The sequence below is a fragment of the Mauremys reevesii genome, linkage group 19 (assembly GCF_016161935.1).
Source record: "Mauremys reevesii isolate NIE-2019 linkage group 19, ASM1616193v1, whole genome shotgun sequence".
In the NCBI taxonomy this organism is placed as follows: domain Eukaryota; kingdom Metazoa; phylum Chordata; order Testudines; family Geoemydidae; genus Mauremys; species Mauremys reevesii.
Window position 1 is genome coordinate 12,942,353 of NC_052641.1, and position 16,889 is coordinate 12,959,241.

Here is a 16,889-nt window from a genome sequence, read left to right on the forward strand (position 1 = left end):
CAATTAGATGCAATAAATTGACCCCCGCTGGATCGATCGCTGCCCACCGATCCGGCGGGTAGTATAGACATATCCTTAGGTAACTCCTTTTCTAGTCAGCTTCCACTAAACCTCATTCCTGCATTCATCCCTTCTCCAGCTAAATGAGCATCACTCAGACCGTTCCACTTATTTAAACAGCGGTAAATCAAAGCTGGCTTTCTGCTTCAATTTCCTTTTAAATCCCATTGAACAGCAGAAGAAATAAACCATCCGAGGGAATGGGGAGAATTAAGTAACATTCGTAAAACACTTTTGAAAATGTATTTGTCATACTATTTAGTTTGCTTTGATCCCCAAAGGGCTGTCGTAGCTTATTGAGCAATCAGGTTTAGCATTTGTGGTGTCTGTGGGTAAGTTGCCTTAAAGAAAAGACATTGGTAGCCTGGCATTAATGTGAGTGACTGAATGAACAGGGGTGGGTTTTTAGGGGATGTGAGTAGGCAGGTTGTTGTGCGTATGTGACTGCACTTCATGTATGTATGCAGCAGGAGTTAAATGAGTTTTGGAATTCAGGAGAGAGTGAATTTTGTGAGGTAGGTGGATGTGGTGACCCGTACGAGTGAACTATTTACTTGAAACACTCATTCTGGAACGCCCAAATACTATTTGTCTCAGACAATAAACATTTGCTTACCGAGTCTTCTCTGAGTAACAAGGGTTTATTTACATCATCTGTCTCTGAGCCATTCTTTCTTTTTCCACCATATCTGTTAACATCTAGCCCATAACAGCCAGCTCTTGTTAGTCTGAGAATACTGGGGTTTTCAGGGAAAGAAGCATGTAGATGTGAACAGCTGACATTCAGCTATTTAGTTTGACTATTGTTTTAATGAGTGACATAAGCTCGGTCATAACTGAATGATTTCAGTGTGAGTCATGAGTAGCTAGTATCCTTTCTGTCCAAGAAAGACAAGCTCTGGATTTAAATGGCTTTTACCATTTAGACACTTACATGTTGCTGTATTCCGGGCTTCATCACCTTAGATTTCTTACCATATCATGTATCCATTGTTTTCCACTAGCCAGTGACGTCTCTCAGACTCCTGGAAAGTTCAGTGAAAGTTTGTCCCAAAGCCTTAAAAATTGTTGGCCACACTTTGCTTTTCAGTCACTCACACTCATCACCTCTTCCCAAACATGGACATTCTCTTGGAGGAAGGCTGCCCCACAAAGGAGTCCTCTTCAAACCATGATCCCCAGAAGTTTCCTTCCCAGTTGAGAAACACGTGCAATTGAAAGAAGGGAATTCTTGCCATCCTACACTGCTCAAGGTGTACGTGTTAGTTTTCACTCATAGGTCCTTTATATGGCTCTCGCGTGGCTTGCTGCAGATATCAATCTGTTTAATAAGTGTCTGGCTCTACAAACTTCATTGATTTAAATTTTATCCAGAAGTTGGAGGCATAATAAATGCACAGCAAACAGGCATATGGCAAAGTGATCTGGAGGTAGAGCTGTGAGAATTCAATACATGCACTTGGAAGGTTCTGCACTGAAAAGCATAAATGCCCTACATGCAGGGAGAGGACGCAAACTGCACAGAGTCAGGACAGTGGGTTTGGGGTCTGGCATGAGAAATCGATGTGATGGGTGCAGCTACTCCGTTAAAATTCATCTTGTCCTGGTGTTACCGTAACTGCTGCATGAAGAGGATGATATCAGGTTTGGGGAGGTGGCCATTTGAGGCTGCCGTCACTAGTCCAGTGATTTGAAAAGGTTTGAGAACCCTTGGTCTAATGATATACCATACAGCTTGGACTGTTTCTTTTTAATCAACAAAAAAAAAAAATCTTGGTGCTGTGCAGCCTGTGTCTAGGAATCTATTCACTCACCGCGGCTGCCGTCTGCTGTGCAGCTACCTCTGGGGTTTAATGCAGCAGCCGTTTTACACTGAAAAACTACAGGGCAAGATGTGAACTGTGTGAGTAACAACTTTAGCTGAAACCACGGGGAAATGTTACATTCTGCCTACTTACCACCCAGTTTTTGTCAGATCACTAGAGTTAACTCCCAGAATGCATCTAAGTGATGTGTCCTCATTAATGACCACAGGTGGTGAGGATCTCTTTGTATCTCCTCCTAACACTGTGCTCAAATACTGTCTCAGACTGAGTCATCAGCATGGCTGCTCTTTGAAAGTGTGTAATCCAGCTGCTAGCCCTGCTTACTGAGAGCTGAACACCTACGCAGGTTTTCCAAGTTTTGGAACGCATTTTTAATGGCTTGTTTCTACCTTTTCCCTAAAATCTTAGAATGGATGGAGCAAGAGAGAGGCTAATCCGTGTTAGTTGGTGTTCCCTAAAAATACCTCTGTGCCTACCTCCCTCTTAATCCTTTGGCGAGTTTAGGGACACACCTGAGGGGTTGGCTGGGATGTGAGTGCGTCGGGATGGAGAGAGTGTCTGATTACTCTGGAATGTTAATGGCCACTTTCTCCATTTGGTACAGTAGCAGGTCAAGCCATTTAGCTTCTGACAAACAAGGTGGTTGGGATTTTCGGTACATTTTACATAGTTATAACGCACCTTGATCTGAGTACATTGCAGCTGATTCAGGTGTGTGCAAACGACTCTGCAATGGGAAAAGGGGTACTAACATCAGCTTGCTGCTGATAGGCTGCCTCTGAGTGCAACGGCTACCGATGGCATAGCTTGTTTGCTGCTGACTTTTTTCCATTTCCTTGCATAGAAATCAGATAGCTGAGCGCACAGGGTTTCCTCTCATAATGGCTGCACTGTAGTAAAGACATCCCCCTGTTGTCACTGTCTGGACACCCTTTGGACCGTAACTCTCAACCTGCCAAAGGCCAGATATAGGATGCTGGCCTTCTTTTACATATTCAGAGAGACTTTTTAAAGAACACAATAGTCAAGATAAGTGTGAAATCATCTGGGGCGCATCTGTTTTACAAAACTTTCACTAAGTTTTGTAATGAGGCCTGGGGTTTGATAGCTGTGGGGCAGGTGTAAATTCGGATGTCTAGTAAATAGCCTGCCTGTGCATTAAACTACTGCAGACACCATAGCACCATTAGCTTGTTAGCTCCTAAAAATTGTTTCCAGAGCTGCTCATGGGTTACACTGCAGCTATAACTGAGTCAGGGAACAAAAGTTATCACCTGACCAAGTTACACTGTCACATGCTAGAGCATAAATGGGACCTAACAGTGTCCCTGAAGCAGATTAAAACTCTGGACGGTCTCAGGCTTTAGCCTGGTTACAGGGATGCAATTGGATCCCATCTACAGTACAGCTTTTGACAGTGTCTGTAACAGGGTCTTCTGGCTCTGCTTTTAGCCTTTAGTGAAATTGTGAAGGATTTAAATGTAGGCATCAGCCTCTAGGAATAGCTCCTGAAACTCCTCAAATTTTTCCTTTCACCTCTGGGGAATGCCAATGTCCAGCTTTCTTGGTCTTGCTGTACCAACCACCTCCACTCCAGAGGAAGAGAAATGGGAGGAGAAACCTGGAAAATGGTACAATGGCTGCTCCAACCAATCAGACAAATTTATTATAGGAATCCAAGCTGGGAATTGGCTGGCTGTTCTCTTTAAAACAGTGTCACTAGCTTGATCTGACTTGGCACTGGAAGGGTAGTGTTTGCAGTGCTATCACTGAATGAAGTGGTGAACCAATAAACAGGGCACAGAGTACCATCTTCTGTGGGCAAGCAGGCGGATTAGTGCTGCTCAGAGTAGCTGACACAGATCCACATCTTAGAAAGGGTTTCAAACTGGGAGCAATTGCAAGAGGACACTAATGACTATGAGCATCATGAATAATAAAGCTCTGCTCCTAAATTTGAAAGGTGAGAGAGCTAAATAAGGAACCCTGCTCATAGGGGAAATATTGGCACACAGTATCTAACTTAACAGTGTGATCGTTGACTTTCTGCTTTTGAGTGTAAAGCTTCTAGCAATTTAGTGCAAAAAGTGTTGCACTATTGAAATGTCTGTCATAAGAACGCTATCTTTTTCTTAAGTGTTTGTGCAAGGAAAATAACAGTATAAGACTTTCCCCAAAAGACCACAGAATAATAATTGGGGAAAATCAAAGGAGACAATTGTTTTCACTAGCCATGTACTTACTCCTTCAGGATTCAAGTCAATGTGAAACTCAATTTTTCTTTAATAATCAAAGGTCTGACAGGGTGAAAATTCTTCTCCTTTGAGTGTGCATGTTGGGATGTGTGGCTGGGCACACTTTGAAGAGACCAGAGTCTGTCTATGGTCTGTTTGGGAGTTTAGGTATTTTTCTGGTTAGCTGTTACTCGTATGCAGGACAAGAGACTTCATTGATTCAAAGACAGCATTTATTCCACACAGGGCCTTTTCTGACAGTATTTTCTGAATGTCCTTTTTAGCCATCTTACAGTCGTGGTTGGTTTTGTGGCTTGCTAGAATAGTGCTGTTCTGTGCTTCGCAGATGTGCAAGTAAATCATGTTTGGTAACGACCTGTACTGCTGAATATGAAACGCTTTCCACCTTCCACCTCTAAGCCCCTAGTTAGGCAAAATCTGTACAAGGCCTGGCCCAATGATCACCTGGCCCACTTGCATATTCTGACTTGCTGGTAAGCTGGTGGGGTGTCACTGTATCTCCTTCCAACCACGTAGCACTCTCGTGCATTATGGCAGCCCCTTTGGCACATTGCCCTGTGGTTCTAAATGGGGTAAACCACTGGCTGAAAAGGATGCAAAGGTCCGTCCCATTGACTATCCAGGGAGTCAGGGATATGTTAAACGGACAAGTTGGGAATTTGAAGTCCCTAAAGAAGCCCTTTCTTTAGACTCAGGCCTTCCACACATTCTGCAAAGAACTAGCACTTATTCTATGGGTTTGGTTTCCATTGTGAGAATGGTATAATTACTCTTCCCAGGCTAAGTATATAGGTGGGGTTTTTTTTGTGTTAAAACTTATTCTGCTCAGGGTCAGAGCTTAGCTGGCAAGGGCTCAGGTTTCTGGGGATGCAGAACCGAGCAGACTGCAATAGACAGTTACGAATATAAAACCTCTGAAGACCCAGTGGTGAGTCTGCACCTATGTCCAGACGTTGGTCTGATCTATTTCTGGCTCCTCAAGTATAGAGTAAGGTTTAAAATTGGACACATCTGTTTTAGGCTCTTAATTTTGTATGACCGTGTGATTAGGGTTGTGAGAGACATCTCCCGCCTCATCTCCTGGCCGCACTTCTGCCATCTCACTGGTTTTTGTGTGTGATATTTTCTAATTGTACACCTGGGAGTGTCCCAGAGCTAAATACGAAACTCTGGGCTTCATTCAAGGCCACCTTTTAAAATATGCTCCCTGTAATTATCTGCCCAATGATAACTTGATGCCAGCAGTCAGCCAAACAAAGTCTACCACTTCATCAAACACCAGCCTATCTGAGCTGTTTAAAACTCTTATTTTTTTCCCTAGAAGTGGTCAGCTTTAACCATTCACTGTTCCCCTTGTCTCCCTGTCTAATGATTTTTAAGGACTTTCTAACCTGCTAGCATTGGCCTTTTCAACCATTATACAAAATACTCTTTCCAAAACCAAAAACCTTCTCATCTCTTCTCAGTTCCCATCATTAAGATGCGTAGCACAAGATGGTAAAATGTTTGGAACTACAGTATACACAGGGTTCATAATAAGTAGAATGACTTCAGCCAAAGGCAGGATCAATCCACAACACAGTTAATACTGCTAATAAATATTTAGTATCATACAACATTCCTTGTAGCCCAGTCAGTACTGGCACCACTTTTTGAAGCAAGTCCCCTCAAGATGTGTTTCTTATGTCAGCATCTCCTGGTCAAATGTTAGCGATGGGGTTGGTTCGACTTGATCATTCCACTGCTGTGTGACAAATACAAATTACTGGTTAGAAAACTAATGTGGACATTCTAAAAGCAAATCTTGCCAAAGGAAAATGTCTGAGGCTCCTAACAGATCTGTGAATTCTGACACACTAAAGCGTAGTCATTCAAAATGTTGATTTATTCTTCCTTCCTGTCCCTTTTTTAAAAAACAGTAGTTCTCTCAACTTGGCTGGTGCTGAGGATGCTTTTATTGTGAGAAAAACCTTGCAGTCTCCTCCGAGAGAAGTACCACTTTTGGTCCCAAGGCCTGAAGCAGTGGTTTGAGCACAGGAGTAGGAGCCAGGAACTCCTGAGATCTAATCTTACATAAGACACTAGGATCCATCTGTGACTTTGAGAAAATCACCAGCCTGTCTGTTTTCCCATCTGTAAAAGGGAATGATGCAGCCCCCTTTGTGGGCAGATATGGGAGGATTCAGTATTTTTGAGCTAGTAGTAACCACCCTATTCTAGCTCCTTGCTGGATTCACCCTAACCAGTTTATACAAGCTGCATGAGTGAGAGGCTTGTTGACTTCACCTCAAAGTGTGGGTCAGGCAATCCCGAGATAGAAACAGTATTGGGGAGGTTTTCTTCCTCACACCTCTGATCTCATTATCTTGTATTATGCCTAAGTGCTATGGTTGGGGATAGGGATTGCTTTTAATAACTGAAGTACAGAGTATATCTGGTGCCCTCATTCCTTTCTCTTTTGCACTGTGCTAGGAGAGGGAGGGGATAATCCCTATATTACGATTGCTAACTAATAGCTACAAGTGGCAAAATCCCTTGTCAAAGATTCATCGCCCCCCCACCCCAAATACCCTGAGAATTTAATTGGCTCAAGGCGGAGGCCTGAGCTGGAAATAGATCAGGCCGGGCTTCCCGGTGTGCAGAAGGACAGTTGGTAATGTGAGTATTGTGCATAGCCGCAGGCGCCCTCTCTGCACGGGTATTCAAACCCGTCCCCCATGCTGATGCGCGCCACCCCCGAAAAAGAGGATTTGTTTCAAATGTCCCCTTTCCCTCCCCTGCTTCCTTTCAGGGCCTTGCAGAGGCAGGAATCTTGATCCGAAGTTCCTGTAAGTTAAAATGGAGGCAACAAGAGAATTGCCTCTATTTCTCTCCCTTCCATTTCTTTCTGTGGCTCAGCCTACAGTAACTCAATTTAAACACCTTTTAGTTTGCCTTGCAGTGCTTAGATTAGGTAGGGGGCTTGGATGGCTGCTTTCCCCCATTCCCAGACTGTTCCGGGCACAGGTTCTCCCCTCCCTAGCACCATCTTTCTCTTGAACGGGGCCGGCCTCAGTTGCAGCTGCAGCGCAAACCAAGAGCACAAGATCTTTAGCTGGCGTGGTCCCAGTCTTGTTTCTTGCTTTCTGTGCGTATGGTGGTCTCCCACTTGCAGTGCCTCTGGCCTCTAATTGGCTCTCAACCTTTCCAGATTAATGTACCCCTTTCAGGAGTCTGATTTGTCTTGCGTACCCCCAAGTTTCACCTCTCTTAAAAACCACTTGCTTACAAAATCAGACCTACCCTAGGTCTACACTAGGGTGGGGAGTCGACCTAAGATACACAACTTCAGCTACCGGCAGGTAGTGTAGACATACCCATAGAAATAAAAGTGTGTCACAGCCACACTATATTACTGAAAAATTGCTGACTGTCATTTTTACCATATAACTATAAAATAAATCAATTGGAATATAAATATTGTACTTCCCTTTCAGTGTATAGTGTATAAAGCAGTATAAACAAGTCACTGTTATGAAATTTTAGTTCGTACTGACTTCGCTAGTGCTTTTTACATAGCTTGTTGTAAAACTAGGCAAGTATCTAGATGAGTTGATGTCCCCCTTGGAAGGGCTCTGCGTACCCCCAGGGCTCTGCGTACCCCCAGGGCTCTGCGTACCCCCAGGGCTCTGCGTACCCCCAGGGCTCTGCGTACCCCCAGGGCTCTGCGTACCCCTGGCTGAGAATCGCTGCTCTAGGGCTGCTGTTTTGACTGCAGCCCAGCACGAGAGCAGAGTTGCCCCACAGAGCCCTGTGTAGGCAGTGTGCTTGCCTTGTAAGGCACGTGGCTAAATTTGAGTCCTGGGCTGTGCAGGATGGGCTAGAAAACAGTTCTTAAACTTACTTCTAACAGAGTTTAGCCCCATCCACAATAGACAGCCAACCGACTAAACAGGTTGAGCTGGAAATGCTTAAACACCGTCCTCACATTCTGTTTAAAGCTCAGTGTAGAAGAGATGTAGTCTAGTGTGAAATTTTGGATTGGACCCTGTCTGCTGGTCAGGGAATTGTCTTGGCACCTAAATAACCAGAACTGTATGTGATTTCTGGCTGATGTTGATTGAAATGTCATTCAAATAGAGCTTTGCAGACCAGGCAGCTCTTCACAATAGAAGGCTTTGCAGCTGGGATTGGCTCGATCTGCTTTATACCTTCTTTTCAGGCTGCTTTTTCATGATTTTTTTTCTCTCTCTCTCTCTCTCTCTCCCCCTCCCCCAGAGAGGAAGTGCAGGAGAACTGTGTCCGCTGGAAGAAGAAATTCACCTTTGTGTGTAAAATGAGTGCCAATCCTGCCACTGGCCTCCTGGATCCCTGCATCTGCCGAGTATCTGTGCGTAAGGTGAGTACCCAGCCTCCACCTCTGACGTCGGAGCATCCCCAGCAGCTGGGTGTATTGGTACAGCTCCATGGCTGCCTTGTCTTGGAGGTGTGAGAGGATGCATGGATATTGAATGATAATCAGAAGCTTTATGCTTGGGCTAGTTGAATGGAAATAGTCAGCATGCTTCCCTCACACATCCACACCCCACCCTCCTGCAATGTTGTTTGAAGGGGAGATGAGGGAGGTGCTACCCTGGGTGCCAGGGAGGGGTGAAATCCTGGAGGCCTGTTCTAGCACTGACAGTATGATGAGTTTCCCTTTGTTCCCACAGTAAAGCTGATGGCTCCTTTTCCTGTTTTTCTTCTTGTTTCACATTATAGGAACTGAAGGGCGGAAAAACCTACTCCAAGGTAAGAGCAAGAGCGTGCAAGAGGGGTAGGACGCTGGGCCGTCCTGTGTGCACTCAGCACCTCTGGCCCGTCAGCGCTCTGACACATGGCCAGCGGTGGGATGTCTCAGGAAGCGGGGCTGTGTTTGTGTAAAGCGGTCCGAGGAAAGAGCCATTAGTTGTAGTTGGGGATGGAACTAATTTATTTACCCTAAAACGGCAGGACTGTGACTGGCTGGGACAGAATCCAGATCCCATTGTACATGTGAATTCTAGAGAGGGGACTGATCCAAAACCACCGACCCGCACACCCTTAAACCATGGGCAAGTTCTGAGACAGATGTGAAACTCTACCGCTCGGGGTCATCGCTAATGAACAGGCCCACAGAGAATGTAGACTCTGTTACCCTGCGTTCCCCAGAATGCAGTAACCGGCTAGCTGTGTTAGCTGACCCTTAGAACTGCAGTCTGGAGCTTAGCTGAAGCTCTTGCTGCAACAAGGCGTGTTCACGGAGAGCACTATAGACTTGGAAGGGATGAACAGATCAATCAACAGAAAGGTTTTATTGAGGAACTCATTCCTTTTCTTCTGCTATCAGGCATGGTATGCACGAAACCTCATGCACTGCAGTAGAGGCAACAGGCTGTGAGTGTCTTCCCTCTTCAGACTGGGTCCTGCTGCAGGAAGGAGAGAGTGGGTTGCTTTAAGAGTTACGAATCTGCATGGGGCCCAAAGCCAGCTGCTTGCGTGTGAAGGCTGGTCTTTGGCCTATGTAAAATGAGCTGATAGTGTCAGTGCCCAATGGGCAGGTGTTCTTGTTACATGAAGCCCCATCACAGTTTGCTCCAGTTGGCACCTTTATTGGCAGGGTCTGAGACCAAGGATGGAATCCGCTTTGAAGGCTCAACAAGGCTCTCATCCTTACATGTGGATTGAGGCCTGTGGGTGGAGGAAGCGGTTGCTGCCCACTCTGTTCCTGTTCTGTGCCTAATTATGACCTCAATCTCCAGGGCTGACCATCTGTTTCTTACTCACTAACTTCATTTTTAAAAAAGCTGTTCTTCCAATCCATAGAGCTGCTTGCCCAGCAAGAGCCACGCAGCTGGAGGGAGGGACATACATGCAACACCTGGTTAACTGAGTACATACATGCCTGTTCCCTCTTTAATCTATGTCCTGAATTTTTCCCTACCACTTGGAGATGTTGGGTTGGAAGAGCCTCAGAGGGGATGTCACTGCAGAGTTACCCCAGGCTTTTACTTGGGTATGGCCCTAACCGCCCCCCCCCATGCACGCACAGATGCACCCAGACACCCCTCTGATCTGAGTTTGGTGCTTTAACTCTGGGGTATCTGGCCCACCCTAGGACATGCACTTGGACTTTAGTTTTACTTTTGTTTGGGCTGATAACCTGTCCACTTTGCAGTGAGGGCATAAAGGAAACCACTCAGGTGTTGATAATCCTCCAAAGCCCTCCCAGAAGGACAAACAAGTCCTCCCCCAATTTACTGGGAAAATCCTAGAGCATCTTCCTACAACACACAGGAACCACAGGCTCTGCCCCCAGAAGTCCTAGCAACACACAGGTGAGGGCAGCACCACTGAACACAGTCGCTCTGCTAGAGCTTTGCAGTGCGACTGCGCCCACTGGACTAGGCTAACCCAAGCCACATGCCAATCACCCAAGCTAACTCTGCAAGGAAAAGCTACCCAAAGATAAGCAGTGGTCTTGTGAGGTGCACTAGAAGGGGAGGGGGGAAGGGGTGTACATGTTCTGTGCGTCAGCGGGTTGCATGCAGATGTATATCCTTCCAAAACTTCAGAGCTTTTCATCTCTCTACAAACTCTTTACAAACAGTGGAATGAAATCTCCTTGAGCTGTGAGGAGATAGCAACAAAGATATCGCAGGGCCTCTCCCGCTGCTAATGAGGACACTGGGCCCTTGCCAACATCCCCCCCAGTTATGCTGCCAAAGTGGCTATGAGATATTGAAGACTCACTTGCTGATGCTTCCAAGTGGCTTTGTGCAGAGGACAGAAATTGGGTTTCCGTAGACCTTTGGACTTCATATGAATGTCTCTGTGGGAGGGTGCAGGCCTGGAGGTGTTATGGATCTGGGCCAGCAGGATGTGCTGTTGAAGTGGAAACTTTTTTTTTATTATTATTATTTTTTTCCCCTCCTGTTGTCCCTGAACCGGATGGAAATGCCGTCAACTGGCTGGAAAAATGAGGGAAACTGCTCTGAAAGGTTACAGCTGAGAACATCCTTTCATTAAGGGGATCCTTCCTCCTGTAGCTTCTGCCTTCCAGCAGACACCTCCCTGCACTGGGAGTCTGCTTCCTGGAAAAAAATTCCTGGCCCCAGCATGCTGTGTAAAGCTTTGCATCAGTTTATACCCCTGCAGTCCATGGGGACCAGTCACCTGTCTTCTGAGGGAGGGGGTCCAGGGGTTTGTATCTGTTCATTGGATGGTAGGGGTTTGCAGTTGGTCCGCCCCGGGGGAGGGTGCTGTGTAATGGTATCCTATTGGTGTTGTCATGACTGTGAGCCCAAATCCCCCATGCTGGGGTACATCAGTATTTTAAACAAGACTGCTAGCTGCTCCCTTCAACCTTATGGTCCCCACTAGTATTTACTATGACCAGCAGGGAGCCTGGGGTTTACGCCAACCTACTGACGCTTGTCAAAACTACACCTGCCTTGTCCACACTAAGATTTTTATCACGTATTAGCTAGGAAGTGGTGGTAGGGGCTAACCATGTGTTAGCAAAGACAAGGCCTTGGTCTTGGAGCTACTTGGCATTGGAGCCTTGTTGCTCTCCCGTTCCTGGAGCTACTGCCTGTTCGGCTGGATGTTGATTCGTAGCCTAGTGTAGTGAGAGCACTGGGAGAATACACTTTACCTTGCATTGTCTTTTCACTCTGTCCCTGCAGTCCCCTTGGAGGGGGTGGTGGGGAGAAAGGAAGTGTCAGTCCTCTTGCCTTCTCCTTAGTCTCTTGACCATCAGTTAAGTCCCAGTCTCCCTTCTGGTCCCTTAGTCATTCTTATACAGGAACATCCCAGCTGTTTAGAACTTGGCTTCCTCTGTTCCAAATACAGAAGTCCTACAGTAGTCATTAACTGATTCACAGTGGCATTCTGTAATCACCTGTCAGCTTCCAAGAGTGACTAGATGAAACCCCAAACGCCATTAGCATGGTGCTGACCCGGGCCCATAAATCACTGGTCCAAGACATTCTAGTAGGGCATACCTGAATTTTGCTGCCCCGTCCTGGGTTGCAAATGGAACATGGATTTAAAAAATTGTCAGGGGAAAAAATACGGATGAACTTGAGTCATCGTTGTGATTCAAACAGCAGAAGGAATAGCATTGTCCCTTTTGCTTGTCAAGCTGCTGGTCAGCATGGGAGGATGGAGTTTCTGCTTGCCAAGAGGTAAGAGTCAGATTAAAAACAGGGGAATTCTAAACTGAGCCCTACTCAACTGTTTTTCAGTTCTGGAAAAACCCCCACAAGATCAGAAAATGTTACCATGAATGCTTCCCGGTAGCTTTCTTTGTAATTAAGGTCTGTGCTCCCTCCTCAGGGAACATCAACTACCCCAGACCTGTATTGCAGTGTATGTTGTAACAACTTCTCTTGCGTTCCCTGTGAGAGAGTGGGGCCTACCCATCAGAGTGCCAAGCTTTTCTCTCCTCGCTGTGGGGCTGTGTAACTTGCTCAAACGCGGGGAAAGGGCAGAGACTGCGGCTGGTTCTGACTGATTGAGCTGAATGTGTCAAGGAGAAAACGTATCGCCCGAAAGTGCAGAGAACATGAACTGTCCTCTTGGCTTCTTTGATTGCTTGACTCCTTCACCTAGACTGTGTTCATAATAAATCTTCAAAGGACCAGGAGTGCAGAGTAACATCACTGCTGCTTTTTGATTTGGGTTCTTGTATGTTCTCCTATCAACACACTTGTACCATGTATCTGATTTTGTTTTCCTTCCTATCGGCTCTACTTGTAGTTTGTTTTGCATTCTCACTCACCTGTGTCCTTTTCTTCTCTAGTTTATTAAAAGAACTAAGATTTAGAGAGGCCATAATTAAAAATCTCCTAAAACATTCCTTTTCCTGCCTGTCTATCAAACTTTCTGTTGGCTGGCTAACCACTAGGGGTGTGAGGAAACAAGGTTCCAGGAGCACCCCATCAAAATGGCTAAGCTCTAGGGCAGAGGTGGGCAAACTACAGCCCGGGGGCTGCATCCAGCCCGCAGGACCATCCTGCCTGGCCCTTGAGCTCCTGGCCAGGGAGGCGAGGCTAGCCCCTGGCCCCTTCCCTGCTGTCCCCCCTTCCCCACAGCTACGCCGCCACGCGGGCAGCGTTCTGGGTGGTGAAGCGGAACGTTCCTGCCGAGCAGAGCGGCAGCATGTCTAGCTCCAGCTGGGCAGCACAGCTGCCAGACACACTACTCTGAGCAGCATAGTAAGGTGGCCAGGGGGTTGGATAAGGGGCAGGAGGTCCCCGGGGTGAAGACAGGGAGCAGGGGGCGGTTGGATGGGGCAGAGGTTCGGGGGGGCAATCGGGCTGGGGAACGGGGGTGGTTGGATAAGCATGGGAGTCCCAGGCAGCCTGTCTGGGGGTGGATAGGGGTCAGGGCAGTCAGAGGACAGGGAGCGGGGGGATTGGATAGGGGTGGAATTCCAGGGGGGCGGTCAGGGGCGGGGGGTTCTGGGAGGGGACGGTCAGGGGACAAGGAGCGGGGGGGGGGGTGGAATGGATGGGTCCGGGTATCTGAGGGGGGTCATCGGGGGCGGGAAGTGGGAGGAGGCAGGGGTCAGGCTGTTTGGGGAGGCACAGCCTTTCCTACCCAGCCCTCCATATAGTTTCAGAACCCCGATGTGGCCCTCGGGCCAAAAAGTTTGCCCACCCCTGTTCTAGCGCATATACCAGAGCGTGTCTGGGATTTACTGCATGGCCAAAGAGGAGGTTAAAAGTGACTGCTAGCTTGCTTTTCTGATGGTCTCCTTCTTGTTCCTCAGAAACAATGTGTCAGTTTCATCTACAACAATATCCTTTCATCTCTTGGCTTGCAGGCTCCAGTGCATTCTGGGATGGCCTAGTACAAAGAGTGCCTTATTATGTTTGTGTATGTGATTCTGTTTTTTCCACATCATTGACCTAGTGCCTTCCACGTCCTTGGTTATGCAACAACCGCAGGCTGGTTAACACTGTCCTCACCAGAACTACCATTGTGTTTCCTTCCTCCATACAGGGGCTTCCTGCAGGCTCAGAAATGTTTGCCTAAGATTGTGACCTTTTCCATCCTCGAGAGTAGATGCTGACATGTAACCAAAGTTGCATAGTGGTCTGCAGAGGCATCTGCCCTGGACCACAAACACATTCTCTTCCTTTGTTCTGTGTGAGATTCACTCTCTCTTTATTGAACTTTTTCCCCCTGTTTTCTCTTGGCCACAGCTGGGTTTTGCTGATCTGAATCTGGCAGAATTTGCTGGCTCTGGATTCACTGTCCGATGCTGCTTGCTGGAAGGATATGATACCAAGAACACCCGCCAGGATAACTCTATCCTAAAGGTGCGTAGTCAGTGTCCGCATGGACGGGATCCTAGAGTTCAGTGCATTCTTCAAAAATCCCGCCTGAATTTGTAGTACAGAATTTTGTTCCCAGCCTTCCCACTTGCGACCTTGTGAGCAGAGCTGTTTAGCAGAGAAGCACCTTTCCAAAGCCAGACTGGAGATAGTTTCCCACTTCCATAGAGAGCAGTCATTCTGATGTGTACTGGTATGCAGTTAAACAGTAGCAGTCCAATAACATCCTGTATCTGCAGATAAAACATGAGCTGGAAGAAAGTCTTGAGTCCACCATTAGAGCTGCTGTAGCATCTTTCTGAGCAGGAGGTGCTGATACATCATGGATATTGTGATACTAGTGGCTTAAAATAATGCTCCACTGTATCTCTCCATCTTACTTTTGCGTTGGATGGAAAGGCAGTCCTGCTGATCCAAAGTACTGTGCAAGCTCCTGATTCCTAGATTCCCCTTCTCCCAGTCTCACAGGACCCAGTGCTGATATCCCCATTGATGACTGACTAGTTGGGTGGAGTTGTCAGTTCCTAATGACCTGTATCATTTCTATCTCCCATAGGTCACAATTGGAATGTCCCTGCTCTCTGGGGACCCCTGCTTCAAAACGTGAGTTGCTGGGTAGTCTTCCAGTCTTGCGGAACCTGTTGCATTTGCTGGGTTTTTTGGACACACAGCTGTTCCCTGAAGGGTGGGGCTATCCACCCTGAGCTGTCCACGATCCCTGGTAGAGCCCAGTGACATACAAACATGATCCTGTGCATCTTATCCACAGATCACCTAAGCAATTTTATAAACCAGTAAACTTCCCCAAAAGTACAGTAGGAAAAAAGCTTATAACTGGGAATCTGGACTCCTGCATTCTATCCCCAGCTCTGCCACAGACTCTGGGTGACAGGCAGTTCACTTATTTTCTTTGTGCTTGTTTACCCATCTGTAAAATGGAGAAAACGTTTGGCTTACAGAGGTGTTTGTAAAGCATTTTTAGATATACTGATAGAAGGTACAAGTACAAGGTCACTTTTTGACTTCTTACCACTAACTGGCAGTTCTATCTATTACTTACATTTAAAAAAAAATCTGACTGGATTAAGGGATTAATAGTAACATCTACAAATGAACGGGTGAGATGAACCATGAAAGGAGATGTGTGGGGGACTTCCCAAAGTGTGCTCTCATTTTGGCTTCTTTGCTGCTTTGTGATGGAGAAAAGAAGCATAATTTAAAAAAAAATCTGTTTTTAAGGTTAAAAATATCAAGAATTTAGTCTTGGTTTCTGTCCATCTCCCTCCCCAGACGGTTTTGTTGGAGGATTTTTTTTATTTTATTTTTTTTTGTGATGTGAAGTGGCCCTAGGTCTGTGCTGTGATCTGTTTATACACCTTAACTGAAGATATCCTTTCCCCCCAGTGCTAGGCATTGGAGAGTATTAGCAACAAACCCCAGCTCTCAATATGAGCTGTACCATCCTGTCCTTTTGTGAGCAGTAGTAATCAAATCTTGAGGCATTGGAGAGAGATTTCACTATTGAAAACAAGGTCTCTGACAGCCACAGAATAATTGTGGTATGAGATCCTAACACTGTTCTGCAGTATTTGCATAGTGATGTCATGACAATGCATGAAGACAGTGAATCAAAACCATAACAAATATATTACACTGTAATGTTGAAAAGTCTTGACTGAGCTATATGTGCATCTATCGGTGACTGTTCAACAAAATAACTTTTTTTTTTTTTAACTTCTGCTGCATGCTTCTTGGAGTCCACGCTTAACTTTTGCCTCTGTAGTAATGTCAGTTACAGATGTGACTTTAACAACATATTTATATGGGCAAAAGCCCTAGTGTAGTTGGATTTATGCTTGCAAAAATGTGCTGGTAAAGCTTATTTTGTTTGGGGAACTGGTATAAGCTGTACCTGTAAAAACACTTTTCTACTGAGATAAGCTGCATCTAGACGAGGAGGGTTCACCCCCTTTCCCAAATATGCTTTTTTGATGTTGACGGGGAGGTTCCAAAGATTTTAGATTAGTGGACAGTTCTGGCGTCCTGTGTTTTTTAAGAAGGATGTCGAAAAATTGGAGAGGACCTGGGAGAGAAGAAAGGAGTGCAATCTGTTTAGTTCATCTAAAACATTGAGGCGGTGAATTGATGATAGAGTATAAGTGACCTTGTAGGGAGAAAATGCCGAATACTAAAGGGCTAGTCCAGACAGGCATAACAAGGCTTGAAGTTAAAGCCAAATTTAGATTAGAAATAAGGCCCACACTTTTAATAGTGAGGGTGATTAGCCATTGGAAAAAACTTATCAAGGGAAGTGATGGATTCTCCATCTCTGGAACTCTTCAAATCAAGATGCTTTTTGGAAGATATGCTTTAGTCAGTCACAAGTTATTGGACTTAATCCAGGG

At 46.1% G+C, this 16,889-nt stretch overlaps 1 protein-coding gene across 3 annotated transcripts in view; it reads left to right on the forward strand.

The window, feature by feature from the left end:
• FAM102A (family with sequence similarity 102 member A) overlaps positions 1–16,889 on the forward strand; it is a 45,786-nt gene that overhangs the window by 18,660 nt on the left and 10,237 nt on the right. For all 3 annotated transcript variants that reach the window (XM_039506733.1, XM_039506732.1, XM_039506734.1), the window contains exons 3-6: positions 8,399–8,519; positions 8,882–8,911; positions 14,353–14,469; positions 15,041–15,087. In XM_039506733.1, the coding sequence (XP_039362667.1) occupies positions 8,399–8,519; positions 8,882–8,911; positions 14,353–14,469; positions 15,041–15,087 (315 nt within the window). The remainder of the gene's footprint in view (positions 1–8,398; positions 8,520–8,881; positions 8,912–14,352; positions 14,470–15,040; positions 15,088–16,889) is intronic.